General features: G+C 46.2%; 1 protein-coding gene across 2 annotated transcripts in view; it reads right to left on the reverse strand.

Moving 5' to 3' along the window:
* The window catches only part of SEMA3G (semaphorin 3G), a 218,600-nt gene that overhangs the window by 59,288 nt on the left and 140,609 nt on the right, over positions 1-18,703 (reverse strand). For both annotated transcript variants that reach the window (XM_069644006.1, XM_069644007.1), the window contains exons 2-3: positions 16,267-16,427; positions 7,610-7,672 (exon numbers count right to left, since the gene is read on the reverse strand). In XM_069644006.1, coding sequence (XP_069500107.1) covers positions 7,610-7,672; positions 16,267-16,427 — 224 coding nt within the window. The remainder of the gene's footprint in view (positions 1-7,609; positions 7,673-16,266; positions 16,428-18,703) is intronic.

An 18,703-nucleotide genomic window follows, 5' to 3' on the forward strand; every position in this document is an offset into this window, starting at 1 on the left:
AAAGAATAAAATAAAAAAGGGCTACACTGGCACGGCCAACACTTCTCCCCCAAGCCACCACAACACCCAGAGAGCACACAATTCTTACATGGAAAGAATATACAACAGAAGCACATGTACAGGACAAGTCAAAAACAAGCCACCAAATCTTGCCAGGCAGACCTCTCAAAACATCCAATTAACTAACAGCCACCCCATGCAAACACCTCACTCAACACACTCACACCAACCCATCGACACAAACTATGACAAAAAAATATATACCTCGGCACACCTCAACGTAGTCAAAACTTTACTCATTTGCTGAAACCCACCCACAGCACACTGATGCCCCACAACTCCTTAGGTCCCCCATCTGGAAACATCGACACCTGCGGAAACATCACTAACCACTTAAGAGAACTCACTGGCACAGATGCCAGTTGCTCCTGGCTGTACCAGCACCAACAGTTGGGCACCTTATCTTTTCCTACTAATCCGCTAACCTCTGCCTCTCTTTCAGATCTACGAGAGCACCTGCAAACCATGCAAATGTAGCAGTGTACAATCCAAATTCAAATAACATAGCATACCTTCAGAGCCGGCCTTAGGGGAGGGCGGGCCGGGCGACTGCCTGGGGCGCAATGTCCCCCCAGGGCGCCATTAGCCCCTGCCACACCACCTCATGGGAGTCTTTTAAGGGCGCCCCCGAGCTGGCATAGTGGGAGAAGGCACGGCAGGCGCCCTTATGTTGTTAAATGGGCCCGCAATGGTGGGGCACATTTAATAACAATAGGGTGGGAGGGCGCCAATTCACCCAGGGCGCTGCTGCCTCTAAGGCCGGCTCTACATTCCATCCAGCAAAATATCTACCAAGTGCAAATCCAAGTGCAAAAACCGAAGAACTAACTGAGAGATAGTCATGATAGGAGGAAACTAACGACTAAATACATAGGCTGACCAAGACGAAAGAACTAGGACGTCTCATTAACAGCACCCTAACCCTGAACTGTCCCAAGCTCCAACAGACCAATGTAACATTTGATAACAAGAGAATAGATAGCACCGACCTTAGTTCCCTCACCTGAAGGAAAGGTTCAGAAATACCTATCACATCATACAATGGTCACTAGGATACAGCTGGGTCCGCGCAGCACCATCACGCACTACAGCGAGACAGTCCATAAGGAATCAGCAACAACTCCACCCACAGAAATACAGCTGAAACGGAACAAGAAATATCAGAACCAAGATAAAGACCCCACTAACCTAACTTTGCAATCTCTGCATACTGAACCCACCTAAAACTTACACAACCATCTCTCTCCCAGCAATCCGCATGCACTTTACCACACTGCATCAACAACACATTAACAGCACCTACAGCACACAAGGTCTCGCCCGATCTGATACTTGTATACCGAGCTGAAGCCGCCAACAGCAAACCACTTCTCCCACTCTCCTACTGCCCCTCCACCCGACTAACCCTACCCACCCTCCTTCTTGTTTACAGATCTGCCAGAGTGCCTGGGGACCAATTCCGTTGGTGACTGTATAAGTACCTTTAACATAACATAACATAACATAACATAACATAACATAACATAACATGACAGAAAAGATAGCATTAGCGCCCTCTAGCTTCATAACCGGCACTGCCTGGGAAGCAGTGGCATACACCTCCTCTAATCTCATAGCAGGTGCCAAATAGGAAGCAACTGTGTACTTCTGTTTTTAATTCATAAGACACTTTCACCAATGTGCTGCACAACGTTAAACAATCAGTAACAAATACTAGTAAAGGGGGAATACAAGTGGCAAAGGACAGGATCATCTGCCATTTAGAATCTGAGGAAGAATGTAACTAGGTCTCAGGTGTGGCGCGGGGCACAGGAAGAATGCCGCCCGAGCGCAGTGCAAGATGGCGAGCATCCCAGAGCTTATTCCAAGGAAGAGAAAAAGAGCAAACACGTGATTGAGCAGAAGGGCGGCGAGGAACAGCTAAACAACGATGATACAGATTGTATTCAGATTGCTGTTCAGTCCGTAGCACTCGCTATAGTAACCAGTGATACGTTGTCCCATTTATTTTTGAGTGCCCTTCTTGAATTGCACTGTCATTGTATGATTTGCCCTTTCTCTTGTGGAAAGCGGCTTGTGTGTATGTAACCACTTTCGTAAATTATGCGCCCAGGTGCCCCTGGGCAAGGTGCTCAATACAAATAAATAAATACAAATCCCATTTATTTTTGAGTGTCCTTCTTGAATTGCACTGTCATTGTATGATTTGCCCTTTCTCTTGTGGAAAGCGGCTTGTATGTATGTAACAACTTTCGTAAATTATGCGTCCAGATGCCCCTGGGCAAGGTGCGCAATACAAATAAATAAATACAAATACAAATACAAATACAGATACGATGAGCGAAGAGAATGGGATGACTTGTAGGCAGAGGCAAGAGAAGGTAGATAAGAAGGAACCAGGCCATGAATGCATTTACAAAAATTCAAAGAGAGCATAAGCAAAAATGAGACGAAAACGCAGAAAGAGAACAGAAGCGGGTGAACGAGAAACATGCAAGAGTGGAGCGAGATGAAAGAGTTTCCTCTAGTGTCATCAAAGAGAAGGAGCAGAGTATGCTTCCTCAAGTCTCCTTGAAGCAGCGGGGTACGCTTCCTCGAGTCTCCTTGCAGGCGCTGCATGGGAAGCAGAGGGGTACGCTTCCTCGAGTCTCCTTGCAGGTGCTGCATGGGAAGCAGCGGGGTATGCTTCCTCGAGTCTCCTTGCAGGTGCTGCATGGGAAGCAGCGGGGTACGCTTCCTCGAGTCTCCTTGCAGGTGCTGCATGGGAAGCAGAGGGGTACGCTTCCTCGAGTCTCCTTGCAGGTGCTGCATGGGAAGCAGCGGGGTACGCTTCCTCGAGTCTCCTTGCAGGTGCTGCATGGGAAGCAGCGGGGTACGCTTCCTCGAGTCTCCTTGCAGGTGCTGCATGGGAAGCAGCGGGCTACGCTTCCTCGAGTCTCCTTGCAGGTGCTGCATGGGCAGCAGCAGGGTACGCTTCCTCAAGTCTCCTTGCAGGTGCTGCATGGGAAGCAGCAGTGTGCAGTGTCGCTGTCCTCTAGTGCCATGAGAGTAACCGCATGGGTAAGAGCAGCATCCGCCTCATCTAGTCTTATGGTAGGTATATCATGGGAAGCATCACGGTAATGGGCCTTGAGTCTTATTGAAGGCACCTCATAGGATGCATAAGAGTGTTCTTCCTCTCGTCTCATTGCAAGTACAGCATTGGAAGCAGCAGCATAAGGTTCTTCTCGTCGCATAGCAGGTACTGTGTGGTAAGCAACAGTGTCAGTTTCTGCTAGTGTCATCAGCGTGACCTCATGGGAAGTAGCAGTGTCAGTTTCCTCCACTCTCATACAGGTACCACATGGGAAGCAGCAGTCTGAGCTGCCTCTAGTCTCATAGAAGCTTCTACAATGGAAGCAGAAGCATATGTATTGTATCTCCCTGCCTTGAGATGGACACTCTAGGACAGTCGGTAGGTTTCCTCTGATTAATTTTTGAGAACACTCTAGCCACAGCTGTGGCTGCACCCACCCTCCATCTACGTCCTTCCCAACCGCCCGGTTCTCCCCTCACCATTGCACATTCCAAATTCCCTGTTCCAGGCTCCTATATACAACTCACCCACCTCCCCTCAAGATGATTACCTATAACGAACAATGACTGATATCAAACTTGTACAGTGAAATATTGCAGAATATACGTGCCCTCACAAAAACATTTAGGCCACTTCAACATCCCAAATCAACATCGACTCAATATTACACATTGTGTTCAGATGTTCACGTTTTTATGTTTCTTAATGCATCTCACAATCTTTTAACCATACGGGTGGTTTTCTCACTCTCCTAGTGGAATTTCCACGTAAGCAACCTCTAGTGCTGCCTGTTGTTTCTCCAGCATGTTCCTCACACTCACTTCCGGGTTCTCTTGTAACCTTGCTTCTGAGTGCCCCTGTTCCCTCTCTTTGGTACCTTCAAACTCTCCTTCCCACATGCCAAATAGTCACGTCTCTCTCTTCCCTTGGAATTCACAATACCTTCACTAAACCAACCTGTTAAAATTCCATATTGAACCATCCTCTACTCTTGCAGCATTGTAAATACCTCCCTCACTCAAAGCGGACAGAAGAAGATAGGCAGGCCCTTATGTACAGATGACCCTTTTCTAATTCTTCCCCAGTCACCTGGCTGTATCCTCACATGACAAAATGGTTTAGCCACTCTTCCTGGTTTCCTGTAATTAGCTTTTCTGGAACTGTTGGCTCCATCAGAACTCAAATTAAAGTTGCAAATTAAAAAGGCAAGAGATCAATCGAGTTGTTACCCTGTTAGGAGCATGTAAACAAGTAGGAATCTACATTTTAGGCTCATACCAGGTTTTGAAGTCAGGCGTGAGATTGGTGTTGGTCAATTACTTTTCTAGGTGGTTGAATAGGAAATTAGTAAGAAACAAGGCCATATGATGTGATAAAGTTGATGGAGCAATTTGTTAGAAAAGGAGGATGTCCAGAGGGTGTGATAAGTGACATTGCTATGCAGTTCAATGGAAGGCTATGATGAAATATGAAAGGAAGGAAGGAATAAAACGGAAGTTTTCATTCAACTACCACCCCAAAATGAATGGATTAGTAGAAAGATCCAGTAGAGTAATTGTGGAAATTATTGAACAATTCATGAGAAATGGCACGGCATGGAGGATAGCAAGGCAGTTGAGGAAAGGGTGCGGAGTATGGGACTATCAACCCATAAATTCACGGGTGTGTCGCCTTTCCGTCTTATGCGAGTATGGGAGCCCAACACCCAACTTAAACCTGCAAGGGTGAATTTGTTGGTTGAAAGTGAAGTTTTGCCTTCTGTGGACATCAGACAGCATATTGTAGAAGGACAATGTTGACAGGCAAATGAATGTCAGCCCCTCCCCTGTCTCAATGTTACAGAAATGGAAGGTGCACATCGCTAATGACTCCTCCCCACCACCATACTGCAGGTGTGAGAGGCACTACTCCCTGAGGCAACCCTACTAACCCTACCCTGGAGGGTTCGCAGAAGAGCTAAATCTACAAGCTATGGTGGTTATGAACCTAGTGTGACCAAGATGATGAAAGCAAATGATGTCACTGCTGAACACTGACACACGTAGGTGCATTAGCTGCATCCACCATGAAGATACACGAACAGTAGGTCAAACTGCACCGGGAGATGAAGACTATGCTTGCATACAATAGGATAGAAAACATATATTTCACACATATGCTGAAACACAAGGCGCACAAGAATACATAAAGCTTGCTTAACGTAGAAATGTAACAGGAATGAGTGGCCATGTAAAACAAGATGAACGGTGCAGCCACGCTCGAGTGAACGGGAGATATGAAGAACAACTATGCCTTTTCACCTCTGGATAAAGTCTTCAAATTTGCAATACGCACACTTTTCAACCTTTCTCGGTTTACCTCTACATCCTCTGCCTGTCGCCAGATTGGCTGGGTATCTTTGAAACAAAAGGCTAAGTAAAAACATCTTCTCATCACCTTCAAAACTATCCATGGACTCACCCCACCCCACCTAGGTGCTCATTTTCCTCCCTTCTCTCCTCCTCGCTCATTACGATCATCCTCGGCTCACCTCCTTGCTACCACTCGAGCCCCTCTGCTCCCGATCTCTCTCGCCTCACTCCACTACTCTGGAATACTCTTCCTCTCTGTACTACTCCAACTCTACCACTGTTTAAATCTAACTTCAACGTTCTCCTTCTTTGTGAAGAACCTTTTTTGTAACACTGTTCGCTAATGCGTCACCCTGTTTTCCTCTCTCCCTACCTTTCATGGACAACCCTACAGCAATTTTCCGTCATCCCTCCCTCCTTAATTTAGGACTTCCCTCACCATCCCATTCCTATGTCATTCTGTCATGTCCTTATCCCTGGTTTATGTTTCCACGTTTCCCTGCAACATCTGGTCTTCAAGTCACATTCTCTCACCCCAGTAAAGGACCAATGTCCTACGCTCTCTTCTCAATGGTAAATGGTGTATGCTTATTTGGCACAAAAATGCATTGCTCTGCCTGTGATTTTTATAAATAAAAAAAAAACTTTCTGTTGCAACCATTGATCAGAAAGTACAAGGCTCATTCGACACGTAGGGTGTTGTTTTATAAAAAGCGTTAGGTGTATCCAGGGAACAACCATCATTAGTTGGTGGGGGCCTGTATGTAATTTTAAACATTTTCAAAGTAGAGTACAAAAGTAAAAACAGAAATAAACCACGTTTACTCTTGTTTAATGCTGAGTTTTGTGAAAAAAAAATTGAAATGCTGCTTACAAATGATGCTTTGCAGGCAGCATTTACAATGGATTCCCATGGAATCTGCCTGCATTTAGAAGGTGATAAATGGGGGTGGATTCCATAAGGATACATTAAAACAAAGCGCACTTCCAAGGCAGAGGACAACTCGTTTATTTCTATTCGTGCCCCACTAGACCTTCAAAAGGAAAGAACATACCCAGGAGCATTGATTCAAGTTTTACTGTTTTACGCCTCGGATTTACATCTTGGTTCACTGGTCTGGCCATTATAGAATATTTTATGAACAGGTTGGATTTCTGGAACACCTAATTATGCAAGACCTCTATGCTAAATAGCATACTGTGAACACCATTCATTTATCATGCACAACAGTCATTGCACAATCATCATGCCACACCATTCGCCCACCCTTAGTTGTTGCCCGTTTGAGCTTCTTTGTGGTATGCCAATGGAAATATTCTCTTGGTGTGGTCACTCAAGCCACTATGCAACGACTAAGTCGGAGCACGCTGGAAAATTGAGCTGAGCGTAACATGTTGGACTAATGCGCGTTCTGCCTGTGATTGGCCCTTCTTCAGGTGGTGAAGAAGATTGGCATTCATTGGTGAGATAGCTCAGTGTGTTGAGTGTGCACTGCTGTGAGCTGTGTGTGATCTGCAAGTCACAGGTTCAGATCCTGGCAAGACCCACTAAGCCTTTCATCCTCCCAAGTTTAATAAATGAGTATCACCTTCGGTTGGGTGATGTTGTATGTAATTATGCTCTTTGTAAAGCACTTTGGCAAAAGCGCTATATAAATAGAAACACATCATTCAGAAATAATTAAACCAGAATCTGCTCTTTTTAATTAAATCTTTGGTCAGAAAACACAGGCAGGGTTATACTCAATGTAGAATGTATTGATTAATCCGATCATCGATACAATAGGCTGAACAGTGGTCAGGAAAATGGCTGTTTAGAACTACTTCGATATGAATAAACAAAGCTCTCTATTGGCTGTTTGGTGAAGCGCTGGGCTGGCATCTGAGCTACTCCCCTTTGCAGCACAGCTGATCAGTAATAACAGGTACAAGGGGAGTCACAGATGTATTCCATATGTTTTCCGTATCAGGGGGTTAATGCATTTAAAGTTTCAACATTTGACATGTTTAGATCTATTTGTAGTCTATATTTTGCGTCCATATTAGGAGACAGAGCAATCCTACTGCTGCCAGCTCACCACGCGCGGGGGAAAGAAGGCGCTGAAAGGGAGGACAGACTTACCAGAGGGTCTTTTCCCTTCAGGATACACTCGTCTCGTTGCCCGGATGCAGGTGGCCAATGAATCTAATGGAAAGAGAGAGACACAGTATGTGAATGACAAAAGGCATAGTTTGAAGGTTCCCACAGCTCCACCGATGCAGGTCTAGCCTGACATGCCGTGCCTGCCTGCCTGCCTGCCTGCCCGCAGAGAGACCAGTTATCTAGCAGAAATAGAAAAGCAGGGCCGGCCCCAAAGATAAAAGTAGGACTATCCAAACCCCATCCCCTGCTACCACACACCCCATAGATGATTTCCATCTCCAGCAATGCGCCTGGATTTAAACTCCGCAATTTGGTTGTGCCTGTGTGCCTGTTCAAAGCAAATGTGCTTTTACTCTGAATCCTATTGCAGGTCTTGCTGTGTTTGTTTCCCAAGCAGTCTCTGTGGCACACAAGCAGTTAATGCATATGGCTGCTAACTGAATTTTTCTGGTTCGAGGCCACCCTTGAACGGAAGCTATGTGCTCTAAGGGATTATGTCAAATTACCCAACTGAAAAAATGAATATTTGATGTATAAATGTTCTGATAAATTGTTGCCGATGAAGAGGTCACCCCTACCCTTCTCCGAGGACGTGGATTCTAAATAAAAAACTGGTGGGATGGGAGAGGAGAGGACAGAGGCCCCAATTCTGGGATGTCTGGTCACCCTATTATTGGGGCCCTCAAACAGTTCTGTTTAATCAGACCCAGCTGAAGATGTGTGGGGGGCCCATTTCAACATGATGGTTGGGGGCCCTCCTTACTTAGAGCAGAAAAGCAGTCTGAGGCAGGGGGGCGGGCATACGTTGTAATGGAGATAGTCGACAATTATCATGAGGTGGCGAGTCAGCAGGGAGCTGAAACACTAAATAGCAATTAATCCTTCTTTGTAAGCAAGTGGCTGACGTGGAGGAACCAGTGTTGAGTGGCAAAGAGGTGATAACACTTCTATTTTCCCCAATGGAAACGACAGCCGGATGGGCTCCAGCAAACACAGTTGTACGGCGAGCGCTGCAAAGCGCACACTGTTTGCCGCAGAACGTAAGTAATATATAAAGGAATACATTCCAGTGTTATTAGACCAGTGACTGGCAATTTGGGGGAAGTTACTTGGGTGCCCTCTGAGGCCCCTTTCATTTGAAAGGCCCTGACGCCGCCCCTGTGTTTAATGTAATTAGCAGCCCATTATATTTAATTTAAGTACCGGGGTCGCCAAAAAGGCCCCTGCAAATATGCCTCGGTTCTATCCAACAGGAGCCGTGCTATTTGGGTTTGCAACATCCACAAAACCTTTGCAAGTGCCCCTTAGATGAATATGTGAGCTCATTTCACAGGAGGTTGCACTTACGTTCTTTTCTTCTAATGCACTTCACCCTGAGCACTTATCCATGAGCACCACAGCACCTATCCCTTAGCCCCCATCCTCCCTTCTGCACCTACACGTTCTGAACACTCCCAAGGCATAGTAGGTTCCTCTCCCCTCCCTGTTATTCTCATTATTTGTAGTACTATTAATTCCATTATTTATCTTTGTTGTAAACATTGTCTACCTTCCCCTGTCCCTATCCTTTGCCCTCTGGGCACTTTGAAACAGTTTTGCTAATTGTATAAGCACCTAATAAATGACCAATAAATAAAAGACACCTTCCAATCTGGCTCTGTCATGTACCTCAATCATTATTAGAACATACTCTGGCCGGAGACGTCAATAAAGCTCTTTTGATGCATCTCAAATTGAGGTCCTCAATGAAAATGTCAGAGTCCCCTCTATTTTAGCACAGTGACTTCTAAAATGCATGCCCATCTCTTTGTGGGACTAACTGCTTTGCATTGTGGGAGACACGCCTCACTCTGCTGATGCACCTCCTGGTCAGAAACACGACCCCATGTTTCCATTCATTTCTCGCGCCATCTTCCCCTGTCTATCCACGTGCTTCCACTTCTCCCTGGCTAGTCCCCCATTGGCCTCTATGCAAAGGTAGAGGGGCGTTGGCCTCTCTCCCCGCGGAGCGCTTACAGCTCCCGGTAACATTATCCTTACTTTCCTGAAGCACCGAGTGATTAGTAAGTTTGTTTTTAAAGCCCAGAATTCCGCCTGATGCTGTCAAAAGAGGAGGAAGGGCCTCCCCGAGCCATAAACAATCCAGTGAAGTCAGGAAGATGGGCCCCCGGGGATTCTCCTCGTCATGACCTCAGCCTGGGTGGCCTCGTGCTAGTTTGCGGGAGTTTAGCACCGATTGGTTCCCTCCTGTACAAACCGTATTTGACAAAAAAAGGGACCTTTGAGGCGGATGGGGGCGGGGAATTCACATTATGTGATGCTGACGTAACATTCAATTGGATGGCATGGATTGGCTAGTTAATTAATGTATAATGTGTTTACTGTTGCTTGAGGTTCCTCAGTCAAGTGAGCGAGTGGCACAGTCCAGGGCGACCAGCCACAATCAGGGTCAGCTTTCCAAGAGGAAAGCTCCGAGAGCCGGATTCTATCTGCTCGGGGCATCATGTTGCTTCTAACTTGCCCCTGCAGCTCTGATGCGTAGCATGAGTGAAACAGTCTATGGGCGGTAGTCTTGCCGGTAAAACCGGCAGGCTGCTGCCAAACTTGCAATTTTTTCCGGCGCTCGCAACTGGGCAATTACGAGGTCATTACGGCCCTGCCGGACCCGGTAATTGCCCATTTGTGGGTGTCGGAAAAAACATGCTCCCCATTCCCATTCGGCCCCATAGGGCTAAATGGAAATGGGGAGGTCAGATGCACCGGCACCGTTTACAACGGTGCCGGTGCATCCGACATGCTGTGCTCGCAGGTGCCACTCTACCCGCCAGATCTGATCTGGCGGGCAGGAAGACACCTGTGAGCACAGCTCGTATGCTTACCGATACCGTAGTTCCTGGACCGGCAAACTTATAATGAGGCCCAATGTGACGGCAACGCCGGGGAGGAGTTGTTCTGCGCCCCCAATGTATATTGTAATTCTCTGTGTTATTTTGCCTAGTTGTACTTTAGGGTACCTGCTCACTCAGCAGTGGTGGAAATGGAAAACATTTAAAGGGGGATCCCACAAGGGCCATGGTGGGGGTGGAGTTTGGAGGAAGGGCGAGTTCCGAGGGGGCACAGCGTTCCGAGCAGACGGAGCTGGCAGTTGGACTCCACTCAAAGAAAATGTTTCCTTGGCAGTGCTGCACCCAAAATATTGTTGGTTAAGGGATCGATAGGAAGGCTCTACAGTAGAACGCTGAGACCGTGGCTGAGATGTTGTACATTCAAAACTGGTTGTGGATCGTATGACTTTTTGCAACTCCTTTTTGCAACTCCTTATTAAAAAAAAACAAGTGTTATAAAATGTCATTGACCAGGGGTTGGGTTGGTCTGGTTGCCTGCTTATGTTCAGGGCAGAGGTGGGGGTATTTCTGCCCCTGTAGTGAAAATCAAAAGTTGGCACCCACGAACCCACAGTTACATTTCCTAATAACTGCTGTCAGCACAACAGAAGCATTTGTTAGTGATTAACCAGTTTGACAAGCATATAACATCTTTATAAATATAACCTGTGATAAAACACAAAGAAGCACACAAATAACAGAGCATTTGTGGTAGTCTGACATAAAAAAAACATTTCAAAGAAAGCTAGTGAATGAAAGCAGCATTTTTCAGTTGGGAAAATACTGTTGTTTTTCTATGGAAGTGTAAAATGCACATTTGGAAAACAATAGTGTGCCCACGATGTAGAAAGCCTGCTTTCAACAGTGATGCCCCCTCCCAGTTATATTCATGGGCCATTAATTCCTGTGGTGTCCCTATCAGGCCAGAAGAAAGAAACAGGCTAGGCAAATGGGACCTGCAGACACGCAAATGAAGACCAGTGAAAGAAGCACAGCACAGATTAGATCACTGGGCTCCCAGCTTGCGGAAGCTGGGGCTCGGTATAGCCTGATCAGGGCTGAGGCAGGCCGGGTCCCGAGATCCAGCCAGACATCTGATGCCGGATCTCGGACCCGGCAAGAGCCGGCCCATTCACAAGCACTGTTTGCTCTTATTATTTTCCACGTGTCAAACTGTATCAGGGCTGTTTCCCAGGGTTGGTACAAGGTAGGGTGTGGGGGGTGCAGAAAGGGTGCCAAGCATGGAGTCTCCAGGAATCATATTTAGGGTGAGGGGCACAGGCAAAAGTAGGGGGGCCACCTGTAAAGGGCTATTTGTATGCTTTCCCAAACTGACGTGGCCTCCACACCTGGCATCCTTCCCCCCACCACCCAGACCCTAGGCCCGATAACTGGCATCCTTCCCCCCACCACCCAGAGCATAGGCCCCATGCCTGGCATTCTGCCTCCCTACCACCATAGCCCATACCCCTTACCTGGCATCCTGCCTCCCTACGACCATAGCCCAGACCCCTTACCCAAACCATGCAGATCCCAGGCCCTTGTCATCCTGCCTCCCAAGAGCCCATGCCTCATACCTGGCATCCTTTTACCCCCACCACCCAGAGCCCGGGCCCCATAACTGGCATTCTGCATCCCCACCACCCAAAGCTCAGGCCCCATACCTGGTATCTTGCCTCCCGATCACCAGAGCCCAGGCCCCATACATGGTCTATTTTCCCTCCCCATTAGCAAGGGCTCAGCCTCTATACCTGTCATTGTGCTTCCCCACTGCCATAGTCCAGGCCTCATACCGAGCATCCTGCCTCCTCAACAGCAGAGGCCAGAACGCAAGCCTCATTCCTGGCATCCTTCCCCCTCAACCAGCACCTAGACCCCAATCACCATACCAGGCAAGGCACCCTACCGCACAACCACCAGAGCCCGGGCCCAATACCTGGCTTCCTGCCTCCTAAACAGCCAAAGGCCAGAACACAAGCTGCATACTTGGCATCCTGCCTCGCCACCAGCATAGCCCAGACCCCATACCTGCCATTCTGCTGCCCCACCACCAGAACCCAAGCTGCATACCTTCAACAGCCCAAGGCCAGAACACAAGCCCCAAACCTCTCATCCTTTCTCCCACAACCCCAGAGCCTATGGCCCATAATAATGTTTCCATTGATATAAGCAAATAAATGACAAACTGTGATTCTTCCAAAGTGAAAAAGGATGCTCCCAGTTTTTATCACGTGGTTTGTTGAGCAATGTATGATAACAGTAACTACCTGAAAATCATTCTACACACTTCTAAATAACAACCCACCTTCATATACAACTCCTCACTGAATCAATATGAATTACACAATAGAACACAAACCACCTGGAGAAATTCCCTAAATAGCACACTAACCTACCACAGATACACCAGTACGGCTCCCCACATTCCTTAAACACTACAAGGACAGACACAATAATCACATAAACAATTGAAGTTACCAACCTGGAGCGCACATTCACCTCTGCTCCAGACAACTCACAAAATATATAAAACCTGCACACCACAGAGAACCCTACCTTTTCAGATCATGCACACATCAACATTCCAACAAAGCAGCCTTGCACTGCTTCTCCATTAGTCTCTACCCCACCTCTTGAAGATCCTGAAACCCAAGAAACCGTGAAAATTATGGACTGTGTACTATACAAAACTCGATAACATAGCATAACAGGGCATAGCAAAATGTTTTTCTCATTCTCCTTTGGGTAGAACGTCTCCTGCCATTTTGGTGACTGGCAGCAACAGAGGAGAACATAATAGTTGGCTCTACTGATGTCAGTCCTCAATACGCGAAGAGATTACATTATTTGCTGAGGATCACACACTTTGGTTGAACAGTAAAACTGGGATTTTAACCAAATATACAGTTGATGCATTTGAACACGTAACTTTCAAGCTCAACTTGCTACAAATATGTACATTTTGGATTGCAAAGCCTACAATAATGCTGCCTGATAGAGTAGAGTGCTCAAGTTTCCCATGGGCATGCGCGAGAAGGCGACTCAGTCCTGTTTATGCTTGTAATTGTGAGACATGTTGTTTTCCTATATTTCTAATGGGATAGAAAAAACTACAAGTCCCAGAATACAGAGGGGGACAAACATGACTGGATGTCCTTCTCATGCCTGGCCACTGGAAGCTTGAGAGTTCTGATAGTTTACTTGCAAAATACACATATCTCCAAGTTAAAGTAACCTTATAATATCTAAATCATCAGTGAAACATGTTAAGCCGAAATAATCTTGTTGTCGTTTTATTTTCCACATCCTGAAAGGAAAAATTGATGTCTCAGAATGAAAAATAATGCTAGATGTCTCAGAATGAAAAATAATGCTAGCTTGAAAAAAAGCCTTACGTTTAGACAACTGTACTTTTCTCACTTTACGAATCACTAAAACAAGTTTTGTAGTAAAGTCACTAGGATAAAGATTACATTTGTAACAAACCTCTAGCTTGTTCTGCAACTTTTTAAGAACATTTAGCTATCCCTATAAAGCAATCCGTTTTTTCCATGTTAAAGTAGTAGAGTAAGGGCCTGATACATCGAATTTATTGCACGGTTCAAAGTGACTTTGCACTGCCGACAAAAATTCTGATTCATGGAACTGTGCAAAGTGTATTTTTGCAGTGCAAAGTCAGTACAAAGTCATTTTTGCAGTACAAAATGATTTTGCACTGCAAAAAAAAAACACTTTTCACAGGTCCACAAATCAGGGTTTGTGTCAGCAGTGCAAAGTCACTTTTCAGCAGTGCAAAGTCACTTTGAAACGTGCAAAAAATGTCATTAAATTCTAACTTTGAAAAAGTAAGCTTTCTTGTGTAACTTTAAATATTTTGTAAGTATGCACCCATGTACTGGGTAAGCCTAGGGTGACCAGATGTCCCGGTTTTGCCGGGACTGTCCAGTTATTTGGTGCTCTGTCACCCTTTCTCCAGATTATGTACCCATTGGAAACTGCAGTGGTCCCGGTTTTTTGTAATAGGTCTTCATAGCTGGCAGGCAGGAATGCACAATCTCGAAGGAATGCTGCTTTTTACAACTGAAGATAGTGTAAGTTTGTGATAAATTAATTATAATATGTGTTTCTTTGAACAGTAACACTTAAACCCCCTTCTCCTCCAAACGCTACTGAAGTGTAGTGCCGTGACATCCACTTTCAAGATGTAGTCCTACCTTTATGTTAGTTGCCCTGTCCTGGTTTTTTACTTTAGGTAAGCCAGCTTGTAAGCCAGCTGTTACAAGTCTCTCAGATGAAATACAGAGCCTATCAGATAAGCCAAAGGAGTCATTGCAGGTCATTAAGGCCACAAAGGGCAGGGATGTGTGCAGGCCAGTCAAGGAGCTCTGTTCAGCTGCAGATGTAATGTGCTTTGCTGCAAAGTCAACAAGTCCACTTTAAGGGGACTTGGCAACACTCCCAGGGCAGGTCTTCCTTCAACTGTCCATGGGGGGTCGAGGTCACAAAGATGGGGCACAGCATTTTGCAGGGGATGTCAGTGCCATCTCTGGCCCTACCCTAGTGATGCCACTGGTGTCAGGGAGTGGCGGGGGCAAAACACCCCAGGCCTCACGCAGCAGGGGACTCTAAGGGGGGGGGGCACTTTTATCTCCCATTCCCGGAAACGTGCATTCCTTAAAATCTACCTCTGAATGTATCCAGAGATGCGGAGTCTGATCCCGAATCCAGGGAAACCAAACGCCCATGAGGTGATCGCCTTGGTATACTCTGCACATTGCAGCCCCGCATCAAGTGGATAGTTCAGAGTGGGCATTGTCTCTTCAGAGCAGTGGATGGTGGTTGATTAAGAATGGGACTGATGAATGCATGCTATGACACAATGACTACAATCAGGCTGTGCGCCACCTATAAACCCAAACTTTTCATTATAGTACAGATAGGGAGAAATGCCATATGAGGAGGGACACACAGCTTGTATGTGTTGTTTGGTTATTTGCCCACCCATTGAATGCCCATGACCCTGCTAATCCCTAAATCCTTTACGTGAGATGATGACTGAGATGGAGAAAATGGGACGATGACGGGACAGTGAGTGCATTAGTAGAACAAACAGTGCCACCATGGTGGGCAGAGAGGGAAGAAAGATGCCACAAATCCAGTGTACCCTTGCCTGATAGAGGGTGGAGATGACTGCATGATGGGGACTTAGAGGCTCAGCTCGTGAATAAATCCCCGTAACATAACAGGTGAAGATCTTTATGTAGGGTTTTCAATATGCCCCGCACACATTGTTGAGTGACTTCCAAGGACATTTTGACTGCTAGTATACAGGGGTGTTGCTAGGTCTGGAAAAGATCTGGGGCTGCGCTAATGTCGGGACTGTCGGGACTCGGGGCTGGCTAGCTTTCTGGTTGTAACCCCTGAGCTTCTATCCGGGGATACAGCCAAAAGACCCAGGGCTATAGCCCCCTCAGCGGCCCCCCTAGCAATGCCTCGGCCAGTATACATGGTGGCCCCCGTAAGGCCTTTGGCCATGCACTAGTGTCATTAGAGGCGTCAGGGCGCTTCAAGGTCATTACAATTGTATGGCACAACTTGCAGTTGTTCGAGTTGCAGTCAGCTGAAGTTAGTTCGACCGACGTAAGTAACGGGGTGGGCTACTGATGTGTTGGGCCTCAGTGATGTCAAGACAACTCCAATCTAATGTATGTATGCCTGTCCCAGTGTGTACATGTATGTTTGCATCCTTACCTCCTTGGCATCTGTTTGGCTCTGGTCCAGCCGCAGTGAGTAAAGAGCATCTCTTCCACCGATGAAGATGCGGTCACGGTACTCATCCACGTACAAGGAGCGGAAGTCCAAGAAACCACGGTGGCCAATGAAAAGGGTTGAGCGGTTGGTTGCCAAGAGATCTACAAGAGAAACAAGGTGCAAAGGTGGTCACTGGAGAGAACTGTACAGACATCCACGTGGCCAAGAGATCTACATGAGAAACAAGGTGCAAAGGTGGTCACTGGAGAGAACTGTACAGACATCCACGTGGCCAAGAGTCTACAAGAGAAACAAGGTGCAATGACGGTCAACGGAGAGAACTGTACAGACATCCACTCAGAGTTAACTTTGGTCTGTAACACAGTATAACGGCTGCTTGGAAACCCAGTCTGAAGTCTGTATTGTCCACAGGGGTGCAAAGGTGAAGACCGAAGCCCAATGCGTGTTAGAAAGATTTTCTAGTCTAGCCTTCCAAAATGGAATGATTTGACAAACTATAAAATGATTCATGTGTTCTTACTCTTTACATTGATTAAATGCATCAATACCTTTGCAAATACCGCCGGGCAGTCTCTCCAGACAAAATGATGATGCAGGAGTATTTTACTCCCTATTTTTTTAAAGTTGGGAGTAAAATGATTTTTTAGAGAGTAAAAAGTAAGTTCCATTCCCAATGGGAGCATTTTATAAGCGAGTAAAAATATGCTTTAACTGTATAATGGAAATGTTTTTGTAGTAATTATGCTTTCCCCCCTAGTTGTTTATTATTACCTCTTCAGTTCAAACAGTAATAACAGTAGAGCTTCTTCCTGGGGACCTGCGTGTACTACTCATCCAGGCAGGGGACTGGTTCCCATGTGTCCGTTTTCTGTTTTTGGCTGGGAGTATTAGTTGTTTATTATTACCTCATCAGTTCAAGCAGTAATAACAGTAGAGCTTCTTCCTGGGGACCTGCGTGTACTACTCATCCAGGCAGGGGACTGGTTCCCATGTGTCCGTTTTCTGTTTTTGGCTGGGAGCATTAGTTGTTTATTATTACCTCTTCAGTTCAAACAGTAATAACAGTAGAGCTTCTTCCTGGGGACCTGCGTGTACTACTCATCCAGGCAGGGGACTGGTTCCCATGTGTCCGTTTTCTGTTTTTGGCTGGGAGCATTAGTTGTTTATTATTACCTCTTCAGTTCAAATAGTAATAACAGTAGAGCTTCTTCCTGGGGACCTGCGTGTACTACTCATCCAGGCAGGGGACTGGTTCCCATGTGTCCGTTTTCTGTTTTTGGCTGGGAGTATTAGTTGTTTATTATTACCTCGTCAGTTCAAGCAGTAATAACAGTAGAGCTTCTTCCTGGGGACCTGCGTGTACTACTCATCCAGGCAGGGGACTGGTTCCCATGTGTCCGTTTTCTGTTTTTGGCTGGGAGCATTAGTTGTTTATTATTACCTCTTCAGTTCAAACAGTAATAACAGTAGAGCTTCTTCCTGGGGACCTGCGTGTACTACTCATCCAGGCAGGGGACTGGTTCCCATGTGTCCGTTTTCTGTTTTTGGCTGGGAGCATTAGTTGTTTATTATTACCTCTTCAGTTCAAACAGTAATAACAGTAGAGCTTCTTCCTGGGGACCTGCGTGTACTACTCATCCAGGCAGGGGACTGGTTCCCATGTGTCCGTTTTCTGTTTTTGGCTGGGAGCATTAGTTGTTTATTATTACCTCGTCAGTTCAAACAGTAATAACAGTAGAGCTTCTTCCTGGGGACCTGCGTGTACTACTCATCCAGTCAGGGGACTGGTTCCCATGTGTCCGTTTTCTGTTTTTGGCTGGGAGTATTAGTTGTTTATTATTACCTCGTCAGTTCAAGCAGTAATAACAGTAGAGCTTCTTCCTGGGGACCTGCGTGTACTACTCATCCAGGCAGGGGACTGGTTCCCATGTGTCCGTTTTCTGTTTTTGGCTGGGAGCATTAGTTGTTTATTATTACCTCTTCAGTTCAAACAGTAATAACAGTAGAGCTTCTTCCTGGGGACCTGCGTGTACTACTCATCCAGGCAGGGGACTGGTTCCCATGTGTCCGTTTTCTGTTTTTGGCTGGGAGCATTAGTTGTTTATTATTACCTCTTCAGTTCAAACAGTAATAACAGTAGAGCTTCTTCCTGGGGACCTGCGTGTACTACTCATCCAGGCAGGGGACTGGTTCCCATGTGTCCGTTTTCTGTTTTTGGCTGGGAGTATTAGTTGTTTATTATTACCTCTTCAGTTCAAACAGTAATAACAGTAGAGCTTCTTCCTGGGGACCTGCGTGTACTACTCATCCAGGCAGGGGACTGGTTCCCATGTGTCCGTTTTCTGTTTTTGGCTGGAAGTATTAGTTGTTTATTATTACCTCTTCAGTTCAAACAGTAATAACAGTAGAGCTTCTT

This window comes from Ambystoma mexicanum, chromosome 2p (assembly GCF_040938575.1).
Source record: "Ambystoma mexicanum isolate Mex_15411 chromosome 2p, UKY_AmexF1_1, whole genome shotgun sequence".
NCBI lineage: Eukaryota > Metazoa > Chordata > Amphibia > Caudata > Ambystomatidae > Ambystoma > Ambystoma mexicanum.